Source organism: Phacochoerus africanus, chromosome 12 (assembly GCF_016906955.1).
Source record: "Phacochoerus africanus isolate WHEZ1 chromosome 12, ROS_Pafr_v1, whole genome shotgun sequence".
Taxonomy (NCBI): domain Eukaryota; kingdom Metazoa; phylum Chordata; class Mammalia; order Artiodactyla; family Suidae; genus Phacochoerus; species Phacochoerus africanus.
The window spans coordinates 46,141,644-46,161,700 of NC_062555.1; the positions used below are offsets into that span (position 1 = coordinate 46,141,644).

Consider the following 20,057-nt stretch of genomic DNA (forward strand, 5'->3'; position numbering starts at 1 on the left):
TTTAATGAGGTTTTTTGTTGTTGTTTTTGTTATGAGACTAGAAATCCTTACAGGAGTATTACAGAGTTATAAGCAATTTTGAATACTTGAAATTATCTTGTAAATAGAGGCCAGTGGAAGGAAATCTTTGTTTTGCCTTTTAACTTTCTTTCAGCATTCTTTTCAGCTTTTCTTAACTAATATCACTTTATAATGTTTCTTTCTCAATCTGCTTTATAATGATTAAAACCATTGCTTGTGTTAGAGTGTTTATCACGGTAAATTTAAAAAATTACTATTTTTCGTGTTTGATAATTGCTGTGAAATATGAACTCAAATACTGTGTTACAAATAGTATTTTGAAATGTGTTCTGTTTTTCTTACATTTTCCATAGGGTCTTTATGCCGTTGTAGAATTTTGTCAGAAGGAAAGTGTAGCTTCACTGCAGAGTGTGACTCGTACGCCAAGCCGGGACACAGAGGCTGCAATTCCGTTCAGGTCCCGGTACTTCAGTTTAAAGTTGAGGAATCCATCAAGCCAGCCTTTGGAACAGTCAAGAGTTCAGTGTAGTAATCAGTCCTCTCCTTCAAGCAAGAGGCTTTTTGAATTACTTTGTTGTGCAGAAAGTGTAAGTTTATAGGTATATTTCCCTAACTTTATATGTGTGTGTGTTTGGCTTGTTTTGTATAAGATTATTATTAAATATTCAAGAATATATTGAGTGAAAAGTAAACACTATCCTTCCCCATTCCCCCACCTCCCACCCCATTTTACTCCTCAGAAGTGACCACCTTCTTTCAGAGTTTTGGGCCTTTGGATCATTCGGGTTTTCTTTTTCTTTTTTTTTTTTTTGTCTTTTGTCTTGTTGTTGTTGTTGTTGTTGTTGCTATTTCTTGGGCCGCTCCCGCGGCATATGGAGGTTCCCAGGCTAGGGGTTGAATCGGAGCTGTAGCCACCGGCCTACGCCGGAGCCACAGCAACGCGGGATCCGAGCCGCGTCTGCAACCTGCACCACAGCTCAGGGCAACGCCGGATCGTTAACCCACTGAGCAAGGGCAGGGACCAAACCCGCAACCTCATGGTTCCCAGTCGGATTCGTTAACCACTGCGCCACGATGGGAACTCCCATTCGGGTTTTCTTTCTCTTGTCAACACAATGACATACCACTGGCATTCTTTTTATAAGGTTTTAAACTATCTCATAATGGCATTCTTTTATAAGTTTTCAAAATATCTCATTTCTGGTTTTATCTCTTTTTTCTGCTCTAATAATGTTCACATTAGTTATGGTTTTTCTTACTCAGACCTGTTACAGGTTTAGCTAGTCCTTTCAAAGTATGTGTTTATGGTTTTATTTTTCAATATACTATTTTTTTGGTTTGATTTTCTAATTTTTAAGACTTCTAACCTTTTACATTCCCTTTACTTTCCTTTATTTAGTTTTCTTAAGCTAAATGCTTAGTTCAGTTATTTTCAGTATTCTTTTCAAACACGGGCATTTAAGGCTGTGATTTGTATTTTAAAATATTCAAGTCCATTACAGGCCTTCACAATATGATCATTTTAACCGTAGTCTTCTGGTAAACATCCAGGATTGATATTCGAAGGAATTGAGGGATCTCGGGCCTTCATTCCCTGAAGCCTTGCTTATTTCTAGTGTTTCTTGCCTTTCACAGTGTTCTTCTTTCCTGTCAACTTTGTTTAAATGTCTGGCTTTGTGGTTGTTTTGATCTCCTCCACAGGAGCATTTGACTATTTTTGTTTTCCTAGAACAATACTTTATACTCATGGCCCAAGAAAAGCAATAGTTTTAATTCTAGCCATCTTTCTTATTTTTTGCTTTTTAGGGCCAAGCTATGGCATATGGAAGTCCCCAGGCTAGGGGTTGAATTGGAGCTGCAGCTGCCAGCCTGCACCACAGCCGTAGCAACACCAGATCCAAGCCGTGTCTGCGACCCGCACCACAGCTCACGGCAGTGCCGGATCCTTAACCCACTGGGCAAGGCTAGGGATCGAACCTACATCCTCATGGATGCTACTTGGGTTTGTTACTGCTGAGCCACAACAGGAACTCCCCTAGCCAGCTTTAATTTTGCTGGTCCTCATTCCTCATTTGTAAAATCCACTGTTAAGGCTAAATTTTAAAAAACTGTATTTTTCAGGTTGTTCTCCTAAGGCATCACATCTTTACAAGTAAAATGATAGTTATTTTATATGACCTGAATGTTTTCTGTATTTTGTGGGTTTTCTTTTGGCCAGCTAGGTAGATGATCAGCTGACTGCTCTCCTGAAGACATTCCAGCTCACAGAAGAGAACACCAAACTCCGCTATCTCACCTGCTCTCTTATTGAGGACATAGCGGCTGCATATTTTCCAGGCTGTGCAGTCAGACCCTTTGGCTCTTCAGTGAACAGTTTTGGGAAATTAGGATGTGATTTGGACATGTTTTTGGATCTGGATGAAATTGGAAGCTTTAGTGCCCAAAAGGTAATTCTATAAATCGCAAAGTTAAGATAATTAGAAAAAATAAATTTTGGACTTAACAAAATTTTAACTTGGTTTCTTTAAAAAAATTTTTTTATTAAAGTACGGTTGATTTATAGTATTGTGCCAATGATTTCTAAACAATTTGGTAAAAGAATATGATCCATTTGATACTGATTCTTTGGGATTGTAAAGTCTTTCTTTGTATGGTCTAATATGTGATCATTTTTTGGTAAATCTTAAACAAATATAATACAAGAGTCATTCTTTTGGAAGTTTTTCGGTTAGGCCAAGGTTACCTATTGTGTTACTAGATTATGTGTATTTTAACTGATTTTTTAATCTGTGTGATCTAGTTCTGAAGTGTTTTTTACATCTCATGATTTTTTTTTTTTTGTTAGTTTTTCCTTAGAATTTTTTTCAGGGCTGCACCTGCTGCATATGGAGGTTCCCGGTCTATGGGTCAAATCTGAACTGTAGCCGCTGGCTACAGCAATGCCACATCTGAGTCGCATCAGCATAGGTTGGTATTTTACACTCTAGAGAAGCAAAGGACAACTGAAGATTTGTTTAAAAATATTTTTATTGAAGTATAATTGATTTTACAATGTTGTGTTTCTAGTGTACAGCGAAGTGATTCAGTTATTCATCTATATATGTATATTCTTTTTAATACTCTTTTCCATTATGGTTTATCACAGGATATTGAATATAGTTCCTTGTGCTATACAGTAGGAACTTTTTTATTTTATATATAGTAGTTTCTGCATCTGTTAATCCCACACTCCTAATTTATCCCTCTCCCACTTCCTTCCCATTTAGTAGCCATATGTTTGTTTTCTATGTCTGTGTCTGTTTCTGCTTTGTACATAAGTTCATTTGTGTCATATTTTAGATTCCACATAGAGTTGATATCATATGATTTGTCTTTGACTTAAAATAATCTCTAGGTCCATCTATGTTGCTGCAAATGGCATTATTTCATTCTTTTTAATGGCTGAGTAGTATTCCTTTGTTTATGTTATATGTCTTCTTTATCCATTCATCTCTCAGTGAACATTTAGGTTGCTTCCCTGTCCTGGCTGTTGTAAATACTGCTACTGTGAATGTAGGGATGAATGTATCTTTTCCAATTAGTGTTTTTGTCTTTTCCAGATATATGTCTGGGAGTGGGATTACTAGATCATAGAGTAGCTCTGTTTTTAGTTTTTTGAGGATCCTCCATCCTGTTTTCCTTGGTGGCTGCACCAATTTACTTTCCCACCAACAATGTAGGAGGGTTCCCTTTTCTCCACACCCTCTCCAGCATTTATTATTTGTAGGTTTTTTTAATGATGGCTGTTCTGCCCAAAATGAAGTGGTACCTCATTGTGGTTTTGATTTGCATTTCTCTAATAATTAGCAACGTTGAGCATCTTTTCATGTCCCTGTCGGCCGTCTGTATATCTTCTTTGAAGAACTGTCTGTTTAGGTCTTCTGCCCATTTTTTGATTGGTTTTCTTTTTGTTGTTGTGACCGAGTTTATGAGTTGTTTGTATATTTTGGAAATTAAGCCCTCATTGGTTGCATCATCTGCAAATATTTTCTCCCAATGCATAGGTTGTCTTTTTGTTGAGACAACTGAAGATTTTGTAGGTCTGCTTTTGGCTGTGATTGCATGAAGAGATTGGTGTGTGTGTGTTTAATAATTTTTTTGTTTGTGTGTTTGTGTGGGGTTTTGTTTGTGTGTGTATATTTTGGCCAGAAATGACTTAGAGCATCGGTTTAGAAAAGTTTAAGAAATTCCTTTTTATAAAAAGCCCCTATTTACAAATGTCTTTATTATTCAGGCTTCAGGAAATTTTCTGATGGAATTTCAAGTGAAAAATGTTCCTTCGGAAAGAATTGTGACTCAGAAGATCCTGTCTGTGATAGGGGAGTGCCTTGATCACTTTGGCCCCGGCTGTGTCGGGGTGCAGAAGATCCTAAATGCTCGGTGTCCCCTGGTCAGGTTCTCGCACCAGGCCTCCGGGTTTCAGTGTGATTTGACCACTAACAATAGGTATTATTTCTTACTTGTTATCTTAAATGTGAGTGTTAAAAGCTGTTAGCATAGGTTTTCATGTACAGAAACAATGGCTTTTGACTCTTTGAGATGCTTTAATAATAATTTTTTAAAAATTTAACGTTCGAATTAAAAAGTAGGAAATACTTTCTCTTATACTCTTTGTATCTTTCGTGTGTGTTCCTAGTAAAATGTTAAGATACTGTGTTAAAATGTTAACCTCCTGAGAAGAACTGTATTTCATTGTTCTTACTTAAGTAGGCTGGTAACATCGCAAAAGTTCGTAAGTATGTAGTCTTCTCTAGTCTTTTAGGTACACTTAGAAAATAGAGTAGCACCTTGAGTCTGACCTCTTAATCGCCTCTAGATGGAGTCACCTTTTGGCCAAACAAACGGAGGTCACACAGTGGCCCGAGCAGCCCGCAACTCTAGGACTGCATAGTTTTTCTTCAGTATGTCTTTATTTTATTATCAACCTGTTTGCTTAAAAAAAGGGGGGGGGGAGTTCCTGTCGTGACTCAGTGATTAAGGAATTTGACTAGTATTCGAAAGAAAGCATTCAATCCTTGGCCTCGCTCAGTGGGTTAAGGATCTGGCGTTGTCATGGCTGTGGTGTAGGCTGGCAGCTACAGGTCCAATTCGACCCCTAACCTGAATCTCCATATGCCTTGGGTGTGGCCCTAGGAGGGAAAAAAAAAAAATGTGGTTGATGATGACAAGTTCCTTCAGACTCTGATTGCTTTTCTCTGGTTCTCATAGGGAAAACTCAGCTGAGAAGTTTCTTTTCCCTCTAGTATTCTCATTGCATGCATTTACCTTCACTATACTCCCTGTTAGATAAATAATTAGAACTAAAAATAGATTCAGAAAATCTAATCTAGAGCAGTTTTGATTCAGCTCAGGTGTTCACTGTCAAGTCAGTGCTAAGTACTTCTGAATTCTCTCAAGTAACCCATGGAGTAAAAATAAACAAAAATATGTACTGTATTTTCTATCATTGTTATATTTTCTTTATAGTATGCAAATAGAATAAAATGAAATTTATGAACTTTGTAATAGTGTTTTTTTCATTGTCTTGTTGGTATAGTTTTAAAATTTTTATTTTAATATGCTTCAGGTTTTTATACTCTTACATTGCTTCTTTACATCAGATACCTCACACTATTTGATATTTATTTTTTGTTTAGTTTAGCTTCATTTACATAGATAAAATATTTGATCACCATGGATTTCTAATTTTCCATTTCCTCACTCACTTAAATGCCCCCTTTTTTTCTTTTCTCTCCTCTTTTCTAAACCGAGGAAGTAATACCAACCTTGGTGGTGCTTTACAGAGTCTGGAATTGCTAACTATTCAATGCCTCTCTTGGCTCTTTGAGAAATTGAAAGATTATTTTGATCAGTAGGAGCTTAATTTTAAAATATTTCTTATAATTCTTTGCATTGTAACATGAATAGAAAATTTATTGAAAATAGGCTCTGAAGTTTTTTTTCTTAATCGACATTTTATCTTCATGGGTTGTGGTTTTTATAAATATTAAACTTTTAAGTAATTTGGGTTGAATTTTAAGACCTTTATTACTTTCTTGATAAAATAAGTAGAATGTTTTCCTTGTCTGTCAAAGCACTAGATGAAGCCCCCCTTTCCTATTTCAAAGTGTCCTGATTTGGATGGTATAGTATAAGGTTACCTCACCTGTAATCCATAATGAGAGCAGATTATTTTTGAAATTCAGTTATCAGGAAATCTTTATGCTGGAAGAATCATTATATTTTCTCTCTGTGGCCAGTGTAAATCCTACAAATGACTGCATTTCCTTTCCAGCTACATCTAATAGGAAGACCAGAAATAAACTTGCCAGCTTAGTTTTAATCACTCTGCAGAACATCGTTCCAAATGCCTGCAGCCTAAATAGATTGTGGTGCTGACTTTGTTCATTCTGTCTGTATTTTCTCTGATCTAAATTTATAGCGTCATACCTGGACATTTTACTGTGGAGATTCTTAAATGCCCCCTAAAAATATTAGAGAAGCAGTGGGTGCAACAGACAAACACATGAATTAATGATAACTCAAACAAAGGACTGTGCAACTGAGGTGTGAAGCCTCTCATTTACAAATATGTCTATGATAGTTAATAGAGAGCACTTATGTAGTGTGTTCCCTTATTATTCAAGTCATGTTTAGGTACTTTAAATTTAAGCTTTAGAAACTGCGTCGTGGTTGTTAGCACTTAAAAGAATGTTTTTATGGTAATGAATGTATAACGATTCATATTAAATTTCCCGTTGCAAATGCATAATGCTTTTGATGATCTGCTTATGTTGTTCTGAAGTTCAGGTATAGTAAGATATAGGTATGTCCCCAGGAATGTGTTTTTTTTCTACTCTGGGATCATAATTTGGGAGCTCGAAAATGCCTGTTATTTTTCTGTTTGGAAGGATCGCCTTGAAAAGTTCCGAGCTGCTTTATCTGTATGGTGCCCTGGACTCACGCGTGAGAGCCTTGGTGTTCAGCATCCGATGCTGGGCTCGAGTGCATTCGTTAACAAGTAGTATTCCTGGTGCTTGGATTACAAATTTCTCCCTCACCATGATGGTCATCTTCTTTCTCCAGAGGAGATCACCCCCTATTCTTCCAACACTAGACTCCTTGAAATCCCTAGCAGGTGAGACTGGAAGCATCTCTCAGTTTTCTAATTTTTGAATGGATAGAATTACCAGGCATTATCAAAGCTGTGCGCGCGCGCGCGTGTGTGTGTGTCTACACGTGTGTGTTTGGAGGTCATGTATTTTCAAAGCCTTCGGATCTAAAATTTCAGTGCTTTTAATTTTCTTAATGTCCACCAGGGGTCATGAGAGCAGATGATTTGTGAAATGGAGAGTTTTTTGAGGGTTCTGACTTGTTTTATCGGTTGGTAACACTGTTTTAACAACTCTCATGTGACAGCTGGAGGCTCTCCCTTAGTTGACCAAGCTTGGAATGACCTTAGAAAAAAAACAGATCCCAGGTGCAGTTTTTAATCAGATCATAGCTTCAGAGATGGCTTTCCAAGTCTGAAGCTATTTGCAGATTTCTCTTAGAGATGCTAAAAGCTGTTTCATGCTATTTTATGATCCTAAGTTTTTAATTTTATGTTTTAAATAAGTCGAAATTTTGGTAGACTGCTGGACGAGATCCTAAAGTATTACAGCCCTAAATTCTAAGATAATCAGAGTTCCTTGGTGGCGCAGCAGGTTAAGGATCCAGCGTTGTCAATCCTGTAGCTAAGGTCACTGCTGTGGCGTGGGTTCATTCCCTCCCCCAGGAACTTCTACATACCCTGGGTATGGCCAAAAAAATAAATAAAAAGAAGATAATTCAGGAATTTACTTAAAATGTGTATATATTCCATCATCTGCCCATCCTGTATGTGGCAGCCAGATCATTTTTTTAAAGTATGTCCCTGGATCTTCCCTGTTTAAAATAACATTAAAGGGATCTTCTTCCCTATAGAGTAAACCTCAGTTTACTCAGCTTGGTGTTTCAGATCTTTACCTGTAGCCACAACCCATATTTCCAGCCTCTTCCCCATCATATCTCTTCACATGTTCCCTCATTTCAGCCAATAACATGATTGTGACATTTTCTCTTCACTTCCTTGTTTATGCTATTTGCTTTGCTGCCGAGAACGTGCCTTTTCCTTTCCTTTTTTTTTCTTTTGAGGGCCTTACCCAGTGCAGATGGAGGTTCCCTGGCTAGGGGTCTAATTGGAGCTACAGCTGCTGGCCTACACCACAGCCGCAACAACGCCAGATCCAAGCCACGTCTGCGACCTACCCCGCAGCTCACAGCAATGCCGGATCCTTAACCCACTGAACAAGGCCAGGGATCGAACCTGCATTCTCATGGCTGCTAGACAGATTCGTTTCCACTGAACCACAATGGGAACTCCTGGATCTAGGGTTTGGAATCATTCCCTCTAAAATGCTTATTATGTTGGCACGATGGGTGGGAAGCAGAATGGCAGTTGCCTAAGCGTTTTACATGCGTGCCCCCCCCATGCTAAAAAGTTAGCTTGCATAAACTAATAAAGCAGAATCACCTCTTGGCTTCTCTCATTTAATTACTGCTGACCCATGGTATATTGAAAGGTTTGGCCCTGTTAATAGTTGTAATAGAAGCCGAATATAGTTAGGTATATAATTTTAGCTATTCAGGTTTATTTGCAGTAAACTGTCCTTATAAAAATACAGCATTATAAAGGATTTGTTACCAAAGAAAAAATTAATCAGGTTTCATATAAACTTGGCACTTCCTGTTACGTTCCTTACTCAGATGCCTGTCCACTTCAAGTTGTTTATTAGAAATGCATGAGGTTGATGCAGTGTTGATTTTGGTTCTTTTGACCAGGAAGATTAGCCTCAGTTAATTATATAACCCATAGATGTGATTATCTATATGTAGCCCCTAGTTATCTATATACCATGGCCAGTAGTGATCTCTGTGACAGATTGAGTTATGGTAGTACAGTGTTAGTTCCCTGAAAAATGCGGGTAAGTTTATCAATCTGAATGTGTCTGAGAATGTTACTCAGTGAATTTCACTTACCATTATGTATCATGTTGGTATGGTAATTGCTGTACCAACCCATGAGAATCTAAAGGTTTCCAAAGGAAGCAAGAAAATCAAATTTAGTAAATACATAACCTTAATTTTTTTCATTGAGTTTTAAGTTCACTTAAGGGGAAGGACCCTATCATTAGAGTTAATTAAGGTGCCTACAAAGCATTTTTTTCTCACAACTAAGAAAGTTTGTATTTGCTCAAGAGTTTTTACCAGTGTTTTATACAATACTTTTAAGAAGAATGTCATTGCCACAGGAATGAACAAAGATCAATAGGGCATCGTATGTCTGAGTAGATTGAGAATCATTTCTCAGCGGCAGTGCTGTCCAGCGGGCTTTCCATGATCGGGGAAATGTCCTCTGTCCATGTTGTACCTCAGGGCAGCCAGTCGTCACCCATGGCTATCAGACCCTTGACACGTGGTTAGTGTGACTGAGAAACTGAATTTTTAGTTGTAGTGGCCGCTTGTAACTAGTGGCTATTATATTGGACTGTGTAGCTGGTGTTTGGGTGGTAGTTTAATAGGAGAGACGCAGGGCGAGAGGGAAAAAGACTGAGTTGTTTGTTAGGTTTGAGTGCTTTTGTTAGGGATTTTGAGAAAACCAAGGTGGCCCTATCTTAAACCAGAAGATATTTTTTTCTCCTTTCAGATTTACTGCTTTCTGTTAAAAACTCTTTTAGTGAAGACCAAGATTCATAGAGATAGTCTGTTTTTCATCATTGTACATTCCTAGGAATATTTTAGTGTGGATCTCATTTTTCTGTTGGAAATATATTCCTGGGGGAAAAACAAGGACACAGCAGCTAAAAGAGCATCAATATATGTGATTGGCACTGTGTCATGAATAATATAAACTGTTGATAATTTGAAATAGTGAAACACATGCCCAAGTCCCATAAATATAGATCTAAGCGGAACTGTATATAAATTCTTAAGTCGTGTAATAGAGCACATCAAATTTGCTATTAAAATTTATAGCAGTTAATTTTAGAATCTAGGATTAAAGTTAGAATCTAGAATAATTTTTGAGGAATTTATGTCAGTAACTCAGGCCTTAACCAAAAAATAACCAGAACCACCCTCCCCACACACAAACACATAATCACACAAAGTCAAATATCAGTGATTGTTCAGATTCTGGATTGTGTGCCTGCTGTAGATGGACACTGTTGTTGTGGACTGGGCTGGGAGGAGGGGCAGTTGGACAGTGATTGGACAGGGGCCTCTGTAATCCCAGACTGGGGAGCAGGTAGGGAGTGGTCAGCATGCAAGCAGTCACTCCTCAGTAAGTGCTGAAGGAGCGCAGGACACAAAGGATGGAGCGCCACCCTGGAGTTAGGAAAGGTGGATGCTGTTTTCAGGTGCCCTCGCTTAGATGTTTAGGAGAAGGAGGTTGCCTGCGTATTGTACAGTGGAAGGTAGATTAGAATGGCTGAGGGATTTCATGGTGTGTATTTATCAATAACCCTAGTTTTGAAACAGTTACCACTGAATTTATAAGTACTGTTAGAAAAGGTGAATGCTTACGTCCACTGTGCTGTTGAACTTGTACCGAACCTCAGTCCCTCTAGGGCACTGCATTTTAGACATTATCTGAAGTTTTTCAAAACTCTTAGGACATTCAGTTTGTGTGTGTCATGGATAAATTGTTGAAAAGTAAATGCATAAAAAGCTGGTAGGATTGAAAATGGAGATCGAAATTAAGTATCCCTGATCTAAGATGGTGCCAAGATTTAAGCTGGTGGATCTGCGTTTTCGTTTATAACTAGAAAACTGATAACCTCAGAAGATAGATTAGGAATCACTGAATGTTGATAGGCAGTTCTAGTTTGCTCAAGTAAAAATAGTATAATTGGTCTCAAGTCTTTTTTAATGAAGTTTTAATCCTACTAATGCTGATAATATATATAAACACTAATAACAGGGTGCATTAATCGATAACTTTGATTTATGTGACTATAGGTTTTTGAAGTAGAGAATATCTTTGAAAGAAATGTATTTTTTGTTTCTGTTTATTAAAGATGCAGAAGATAAGTGTATAATAGAAGGCCACAACTGTACATTTGTTCGTGACTTGAATAAAATTAAACCTTCAGGAAATACAGAATCACTAGGTAGGTGTTTTTTTTCTCTTTGTTCCTTTTTGGACTGAAATGGACTTTCTTCTTATTTTCCTTGTTTTAATTTTCTTACAGAATTACTACTGAAAGAATTTTTTGAATATTTTGGAAATTTCGCTTTCAATAAAAATTCCATAAATATTCGACAGGTAAATACTGTTTTAATATTTGGTTATTAGGTATATGGTCTCCTGCTGTCCTAATATTCAGTGGTTTTCAGATCACTCTAACAAATGTCCTTGCATGTCAACGCTGCAGTGATAGGTAGTGATAAGGAAATTGATGCCTCATGGCTAAGATCATTCATCTGGTGTTTAGAAGAGCAAAGACCAGCTCTTTGGACATCTGCCTTTGTCACTTTGCCGTGATACCTTTGTTGTCACTTACTGCTAATACTGTGTCTTTCAAAATGGGGAATGTGTTCTGAGAAGTTTTTTAGAAAACGTAATTTTTCATCCAGTTCTCTTTAAGCTGGATTTGGGTTTCCATGGAAGAAACAGACTACCTAGTCCCAAAGGTAGATTTTAGTAATTCCCTCAGTTTGAGCCCTTAGGATTTCATTTAACTTGGGTGAGTGAATTTATGACTTGGGTTCATCTGAGTAGCTGGAATGATGGACATTTTCCATGAAAGAAAATATCGGAGCAAACCCTAGGCAAAATTTGTCTGTAAATGGGGATACTTAAGATGACTCTCTGGGTTTATTCTGTTTAGTACGTGGTTATTTGGGTACAGCCCTTAGGATATTGGCTTCATAAAACACATACTTAAATAGTCTTTGTTGTTTGTTCTACTCTCTTTTTTTCCTTCTCTCCGATCCCTTATCTTGCTCATGGAGATTTTGTTAAAAACAAGTGAGAGAGAGAAGGTGTGGGGAAGGGAGAGGGTAGAGGCACAGAACTATGGAACGCAATGTAGAAAAAGAGGGTGCAGAACACAGGAAGCTCTTGACCCTTTTTGTGCCCTGGCCCCTTGGGGCTCAGAGATGACAGACAGGCAGGACCTGCTGGGCAGAAGAGGCTTGAGAGAAGTTAGGGGTTAACTGGGCTGCCCACACTGAGGCCTCTTTACTTCTGGTTTGCGGGATTTAAGTTCTGTGTGCGATATCATTTGAGAGAGGGAGAGATCATCTAGGCCAATAGAACACTGATGTTCATGTGAGTCGTAGCTCTGGCTTTTCTTTTTATTTCTGTGGGATGTCTTACTTGGCAGAGCCTTATATAAGTCGGATCTTTAGCAATGTATATAGGAAACTTTTAGCGTTTTAAAATGAATAATGAATAATCCTTTGTTCCTTCTCTTCCTTTCTCAATTTCATACTTGGGAAACATTAATTACTATATTTAATCCAAGGCTTCTGAGTCTGTGTGCCTCTAGTCCCACTGTAATAGCAAGTCTCAAAAATAAGTGTATCTTATTTTCTGTCACTTTTCTTTTTCATAATTTTTTCTCTCCCGGCTCTATTCTGTTAGGTAAATGTTATGTTATTTTAAAAATACTTTTAGTGGTTGACTTAGTCCAGATACCTCTCTTCTGAGCAGTGACATCATCATCCATAGCTCATAAACCTAGTTTTTTTTTCTCTAAAGAATACTCATAAAAGTACAGTGGAAAAAATCAGTCAGAAGTACGTACACGTATATGCACTCATGCATAGCATGCATACATACCCAGTCCCCTTGGGGAAGGAAGAAATTCTTTACCCTGTAAAGTTAATGCTAGTATTTTACATGGTTTTGACATTTTATTAAACCAAACGGTTTTTATATCTGGGACCTTCATGTACTTATAAATTTTTTCTTCCTTGTAATAATCTATAGGGAAGGGAACAAAACAAACCTGAATCTTCTCCACTGCACATTCAGAATCCATTTGAAACCTCTCTCAACATAAGCAAAAATGTAAGTCAAAGCCAGCTGCAAAAATTTGTAGAGCTGGCCAGAGAAAGCGCCTGGATTTTACATCAGGAAGTTAAAGAACGCCAGTCAAGCAACCAGCCCTGGGGGCTGGCCACCCTGCTGCTGCCTTCTGTAGCAAATAACAAATCTTTTGTCAAGAAGCGAAAGAAGCCTGCAAGTGAAAGAATTAAAAACTTGTTGGAATCCATAAAAAGTAGCAGCACAGAACATCCCACAGACACCAATGGGAAAAGAGCTGTTAACACTCAGGCATGATGGTGGCTGCTTTGCCTTCAGAACTGGTTTTGTCCTGTACGATGATCTCTGGACCTGGAAGAACTGCGTGAAACTCACAGATCACCCTGTCTTCTGCTGTCTCTCTTCATGATCTCTTCCCTTTGGGCCCCTTAACCTGGTCCGATGTCCTGTGACATTTTTGGTCTGATGCCCAGGGATGCTGTGGTGAAACGTTAGCCGAGGGAACAGGTGACAGAAGATTGGAATGTGCTTCAGATAAACCATACAGATCAGTTTTAGAATCAAACCGTTGTTGATTCCACATCAGTCCCAGGGTGTAAATCATTGAAAAGAACTCTCTAGGTATGTACATATATAGGCAAAGAATACAATAAAGCTGCAAAATTTGATAGTACTCCTTATTTTTGTATTCTTCACAATACTCTTATTCACATATAGACAGACTGGTACTGATTTCCAAAAATGTTCATATTCTTAAAAGATACGAATGCAAATACTTCAGTTACTACCTTCTAGGTATTCTAAGCCACATATATAAAAATACTGATCCACAGTATTTAAAAATATAATTTAGTTCATTTTTCTATTTTCAAAATAAAGTCCTTTTTTTGCTAATATATGATATTGCCAATGTTCCTTCACTTCTCTTTTGAGAATTCCTTTCCCTCTGTGGGAAATAAAAATGTATTGGGATATAATTTCCATTACATTTCCTGTAGAGTACTTTTCAGTTTAAGAAACAAGTAGGGTCGTGTTAGAAAACACAGGCTGGAGCCAGACTGACTTCACAGTGAATTATTTGGTGTCTTTGGGCTCCAGTTGTTTCATCTGTAAAATGGGATGCTAACAGCGCCTCCTTCACCAGATCGTAGTGAAGAGTAGGGGGTGCCCATAAATAGGTGCAAGGTCAGGGGCCTGGCACCTGGTCCACATTCTCTGTCTTTAGCTATGCTTTCTAGTGTTGGTGGTATATAATTTTTATTCTTGCTACTCAATTCAGATATAGAGTTTGTAGTGGTTCTCAAAATAGTTTCCCATCTAAGTTTTAGGCCAAAAATTCTAATGAGCTCCGCTTGGGATGTTATGGGAAATTCACTAATAAAATTATTAGAAAGCAAATAAGTCCTGTGCCCATGTGGCTATGCTATTTGATTTCACATCTGAAGCCAACAAACAAGCATCAGTGTTCTTTTATACATGTGGTGTCCTTAAATTAAAAGCCATTTTTCACTTGTTTCTTAATTAGGTTGATTCTTTTGGGCTAGAAATCTGTATCAAGAGTTAAAAAGAGGTTTAAAAAGCATAAATATTTAAGAGTTTCTAAATGAAATGATTTTTTTTCTTGTTCACATATTTGATTGGATATTTTCTTTTTTTAGGTTGGTGTTAAGTCTAAAATGGTCATTTAAGCACAGAAAGTATACAAATGTGTTAGCATTTCCTTTCCTTTAGGTCTGTTTTACTTTTCAGAATGAGATTTAATCATGGCATGAGTTTTAATCTACACTAATCTTTTAACATCAAGCGTTAATTCTTGTAAACTTGTGTAGGCTACAAACAAATTTATTATGTTTTCTCCTAAGTTTATTTTATGACTTGACAAATTTTTAAAAGTTCCCGTGACATCTTTGGGGATCATTGTTATTGCCAGCTCTTAGTTAAAACTAATTGCAGCAATAAAAGTAAGGACTTTTTTTTCCAAGTTTTTCTTTTCTAGCTATTATGAGGTTTTCATTCACCAGCTTTCATGAGCAGTAAGCTTTATTCTCTGTGTGAAAGTAATTTTGATATGAGCTTACCTGGATCCGACTGATTTCAGTTACCCATCATTCCAGGTTTTCTAGCCCACTAGTATAATTACCCACTTTTAGGAAATGAGAGAATTGTCCAGAGACCTTCTAGGAAAGCAGCATGTAACCTGTCTCATTCACAGAGCTCCTCCCTGCTGTCATTTACTACTTGCCTCTCTGTTTTGCTCTAGGGTGAGAACAGAATTAGACTGTTTCAAGTCACTTCATGTTCCTAGAGATTCCTTGGCTTTAGAAGGACAGCTCTGTTCAGTTCCATACGGCCTGCTGGTGCCAGAGTAGGAACATGCTCCCTTTGCATGCCTAAGTCTAAACCTGCGCAGTGAGCATCTGTGGCAGAAGCGGCAGAAAGAGCAGCCGAGCCAGGTGGTGGCTCTCTCCACTCGCCAGAGCTTGGTACTCAGCTGGTGAGTAGCTGTCATTGCGTCTTGATGCAGCGAAACCATCCAAAATGCTGTCACAAGGAGGAAATCTTTTCTGCCCAAGATGATCAGAAAAGGCTTCATCCATCACATAGAATAGGGTAGGTCTTGACGGGAATTGTCATCTGTGTCGTCCAGAGCCAGGGCCTGGAGATTGTCATTCTGGGAGCAGAAGTGTAAATAGGAGCCAGGAGGAGGAGGCGTGTTTGGAGACCTGGCTGGCCAGGCCAGCAGGGATGGGATTTTGCTCTGGTACTCAGGGAATCAAGGCTGAGGGAGATGGTGAGACTGCCCATGGTGAGCCAAGGAGGTGGTGTGTTTTCAGCGGGAAAGCGTTGAAGGTTTCTGTGTTACGGAAAAGTAGAAGCTAAAGCACTGCTTTAGATGACTCATCTGTTAGCAAGCGGTTACCGAGCACTGCTCCTTTTTTTCTTAGCAGATTTGAGTACCTTAGGTCCCATCATTAAATTCAGTAAAATTTGGCTGTGAAATTTTCCGCAAAGGTCCAGAAGCTGATTTTCATATACCTCACAGGAGTCTTTCTCTAATGTTTAACAAGTAAGTAAAGTTTAAGAGGTTTAAAGCGATCATTAGGAAATATCATCAGGTAATGACATATAATTTTATGTAAAGCCTTACTAATGAGAAATTCTTTGCAGTATATACTTGGAAAAGATTGAAAACATGACCAGAAATCACTTTTCACCTTGGGATGATGTTGGAAAATTTATTTTAAATACTTGAAAGGCTTATTTCAGTTTCCATGCTGAGTCCAATTACTTGTGGGTACATATTCCAACGAATATAAACATTACAGCGTTCCTCTGGAATTCCCATGGAGCAGCTCCCAGAAAATGTCTACTTTAGATAGAATCTTTAATCTGTAATCTCTATGATATAGGATATATAAATCACCACATTTTAAAAATATACTACTCATTTTTTTTTAGTCTTTTGTCTTTTTTTTTTTAGGGCTGCACTCGTGGCACATGGAAGTTCCCAGGCTAGGGGTCCAATTGCAGCTGTAGCTGCCGGCCTACACCACAGCCACAGCAACTCGGGATCCGAGCCACCTCTGCAACCTTCACTACAGCTCTCAGCAACACTGGATCCTTAACCCACTGATCGATGTCAGGGATCAAACCCCTGTCCTCATGGATGCCAGTCAGATTCATTAACTGCTGAGCTATGACGGGAACTCATATTTTAAATGTGATCCCTCATGTTACCTGTGCGTATGCATGTCCACCCATCGTTAAGAACTCAGTGGAGTCAAGGAGGTATTAAATGCATTATTCACTTTTTCTCTCTACCCTTCGATGAATCCATTTAAACTCTCATGGCAAAGTTTCTAAGCTTTGAGGATGTGATGCTGAGATGTTTTAAAGAGAATATTGGAAAGAGAGGACTTGAAACCATAAATGTTACACGGTGAAGATACATGTATGATAAAATAGCTAATTTGGAATAGGCCAAGTCTAAGTAAATGAAAAAATATAAATTATAGATTGTTCTTTCTTCTGGGTTTATTTTGAAGTATGGCACATTGGAAACAAACTCATGGATGCTGTCAAATGAAATGGAACAAATTAACAAAAGATCACGAATGAGGTCTGTGTTACGTTCTGTGTCACCACAGCTCATTAACATGTGACACTTGTCAAGTGCAGTGAAAGTTTGTACATTTTGAAGTTTTTCCTATTGCAGAGTTACTGGAATAGGATTTAGACTAATGTAACTTAATGATTAGTGTTTTATAATTAATCTTTGCTAAGCTTAACACGTGGGCTTGGAGAATGATGAGAAGTGACATTAACATCTTCTCTTTTACAAACTCTTAAAAACTGAGTCGAAGGTGGATTAATGAGGCTGGCTGATGTTGCAATGGAATTTGAAGCTCAAAAATCTGTTTTTTTAAAATCCATGTAAAATGTATATTTATTATACTTCTGTAGACGTACATATCACTATAAAACTAGAGCAAGCTTGGCCTTTTTTTTTTTTTTTTTTTTTTAGCAGTTGATTTTGGTGACTTTAAAAGGGTTGTTTGTATGTGACAGCATCCCCCCTTTTTCCCAATTCTCTAATTGAACCTACAGTAATAAGCATCCTTGGAGTTTCCCTGCTTTACTTCCTGGCATCACTGGTTATAAAGCTCAGTTACCAGTACTGAGTGGTTTCCTTTAGCTTTATATAATTGCGTTTTTAAAAAAGGTTTACAGGAGATCCTGTCATGGCTCAGCAGAAATGCATCTGACTAGCATTCATGAGGATGCAGGTTCAGTCCCTGGCCTTTCTCAGTGAGTTAAGGATCCGGTGTTGCAGTGAGCTGTGGCGTAGGTCACAGACGCTGCTCAGATCTCATGTTGCTGTGGCTGTGGCATAGGCCAATGGGTACAGCTCCAATTTGACCCCTAGCCCAGAGACAGGTGCAGCCCTAAAAAGGAAAAAAAAAGTAAAAAAATAAAAAAGAGGATTATAGCATTTTTCACATATTTTATATTTTTATTTGATCAAAATATTTTTATATTTTGATTCCTTCTTTTTTTTAAAGAAATGACTAAGAGTAACAGTGAGCAGTGGTACTTGACTTACTGGTTGTTTGGTGATGAGATAGACTCAAATAATCAGTTTTTATAAAAGACTGATTTCCAGAGCTTCACCCTCACCTCTGGACAGAGGACTGCCAAATCATTATTTTGGTCCCACCACTAGAACGTCATCATTATTGTGTATTGGACTTTGTGCTTCAGCTCCAAATCGGCAGTTTAAATGAAAATTTTCTTCCTTAAAATTGGCTAACCTCTTAATTTGCCTATTTCTGTTGTTGGTACCATTATTCTCGGCCACTTTAGTTCAAACTCTGAGATCCTTTTAGACTCCTTTTTTCTCCTGTTTAATTAATCTCTCTCTGTTTCTGTTGGCATTAGCTTAGTTCACGTCAGTACCTATCTTCTAATACACCAGTCTTTTGGCTTGTTTCCCAGCCCAGTGACCCCTTCTTCTGTGATCCATGTAAACCAATTTTCTAAGGAGTAGGAGTCAAGAAATTACATTTTATGGTAAATTAATATTAAATTATATGTGTGTGTTTATTGTAAAGATACCTTGGAATTGTACAGAGCTTTAAGGTCATTCTAAATATCAGGGAACATCTTTGTGCAGGTGTCCAAAACAGACACCAACTGAAGGTTCTAATTAGTCAAAAGCACTGGATTTTTTCTCTAACATCAAACTGTTTATATACACTATTGACTTCTTAAAGTTTTCAAACTTCTCTAGTAATAACAACCCCAAAATACTGGTACAACGGAGTCACTCATTCAGCAAATATTTCCCCATGATTGCTGTGTGCCAGACACTCTCCAACTGAGACACAAATACCAAGAGAGACAAAAATTTTGAATTGCTGGAAAAAATGATGTTTATTCCTGAAGAGCAAGGCTTAGTATAAGGGTAACAGTTTTGCGTACGTATCAATTAATAAAGGTGCAACCAATTAAAATCCTATAAGGATTTTTAAAAGAAACTTGAAACTCATTGGAAGTATATGAGGAAGAATAAATATATAAAAGTAGCCAGAAGAAATTTTTTTTTTTTTTTTTGCTTTTTAGGGCCACACTTGTAGTATATAGAAGTTCCCAGGCTAGGGGTCCAATCTGAGCTACAGCTGTCTGCCTCAGCCACAGCCACAACTCAGGATCTGAGCCGTGTCTGCAGCGTACATCACAGCTCATGGCAACACTGGATTTTTAACCCACTGAGCAAGGCCAGGGATTGAATCTGCATCCTCTTGGATACCAGTCAGGTTCATAACCACTGAGCCACTACAGAAACTCCAAAAAATTGTTTTATTTAATAAGTAACATTAAAATATAAGGCAAGGTAATTTAAACAATACTGCTGGCTTGAGATAGACAAATCATTGGAACAGTACAGAAATATACTCAAGATAATATGGGAATTTATAGTAATAAAAGGCAATGTTTCAAGTCAATAGAAAGATGGATTATTCAGTAAATTGTGTTGGGACAACTGGTAGCTATTGGAAAAGAAAAGTTGGACCCTAGTCTTACTCTTTACCCAAATAAATTCCAAGTGGGTCTGAATTTAAATGTGGGGCGGGGGAGTGAAATCATAAAGTACAAAAGAAATCATAGATGAATATTATAAACCTAGGGTAGGGCAGGGTGCCTTTTCAAAGCATGACATGCATTTATGAAAGAATATATTGATAAGTTTGACTACTTTAGAATGGAAAACTATACCACAAAGCAACCATAAATCAAGTTTAAAATTCTAATACTAATGAAAAGGGCCAATTTTTCTAATGAGCTCTACAAATCTAAAAGTAGTAGGCAAAGACAACTTACCTGTTATGAAGAATTTGAACACAAGCAAAAGTAAACTGAAAAGTAGTAGGAACTTGCATAA

The 20,057-nt window shown here is 37.7% G+C and overlaps 1 protein-coding gene across 3 annotated transcripts in view; it reads left to right on the forward strand.

Moving 5' to 3' along the window:
- The window catches only part of MTPAP (mitochondrial poly(A) polymerase), a 102,468-nt gene that overhangs the window by 7,161 nt on the left and 75,250 nt on the right, over positions 1–20,057 (forward strand). Inside the window, exons 3-10 of one of the 3 annotated variants that reach the window (XR_007131162.1) lie at positions 375–608; positions 2,244–2,468; positions 4,295–4,506; positions 6,951–7,177; positions 11,139–11,231; positions 11,313–11,386; positions 13,058–13,735; positions 15,375–15,608. Coding sequence is in view for 1 of the 3 variants with exons in the window: in XM_047754620.1 (XP_047610576.1) it covers positions 375–608; positions 2,244–2,468; positions 4,295–4,506; positions 6,951–7,177; positions 11,139–11,231; positions 11,313–11,386; positions 13,058–13,411 (1,419 nt within the window). In the remaining 2 variants the exon portion in view is untranslated. Of the gene's footprint in view, positions 1–374; positions 609–2,243; positions 2,469–4,294; positions 4,507–6,950; positions 7,178–11,138; positions 11,232–11,312; positions 11,387–13,057; positions 13,788–15,374; positions 16,568–20,057 lie in introns of those variants that run through there. The other 2 variants (XR_007131161.1, XM_047754620.1) reach the window with 2 other exon arrangements.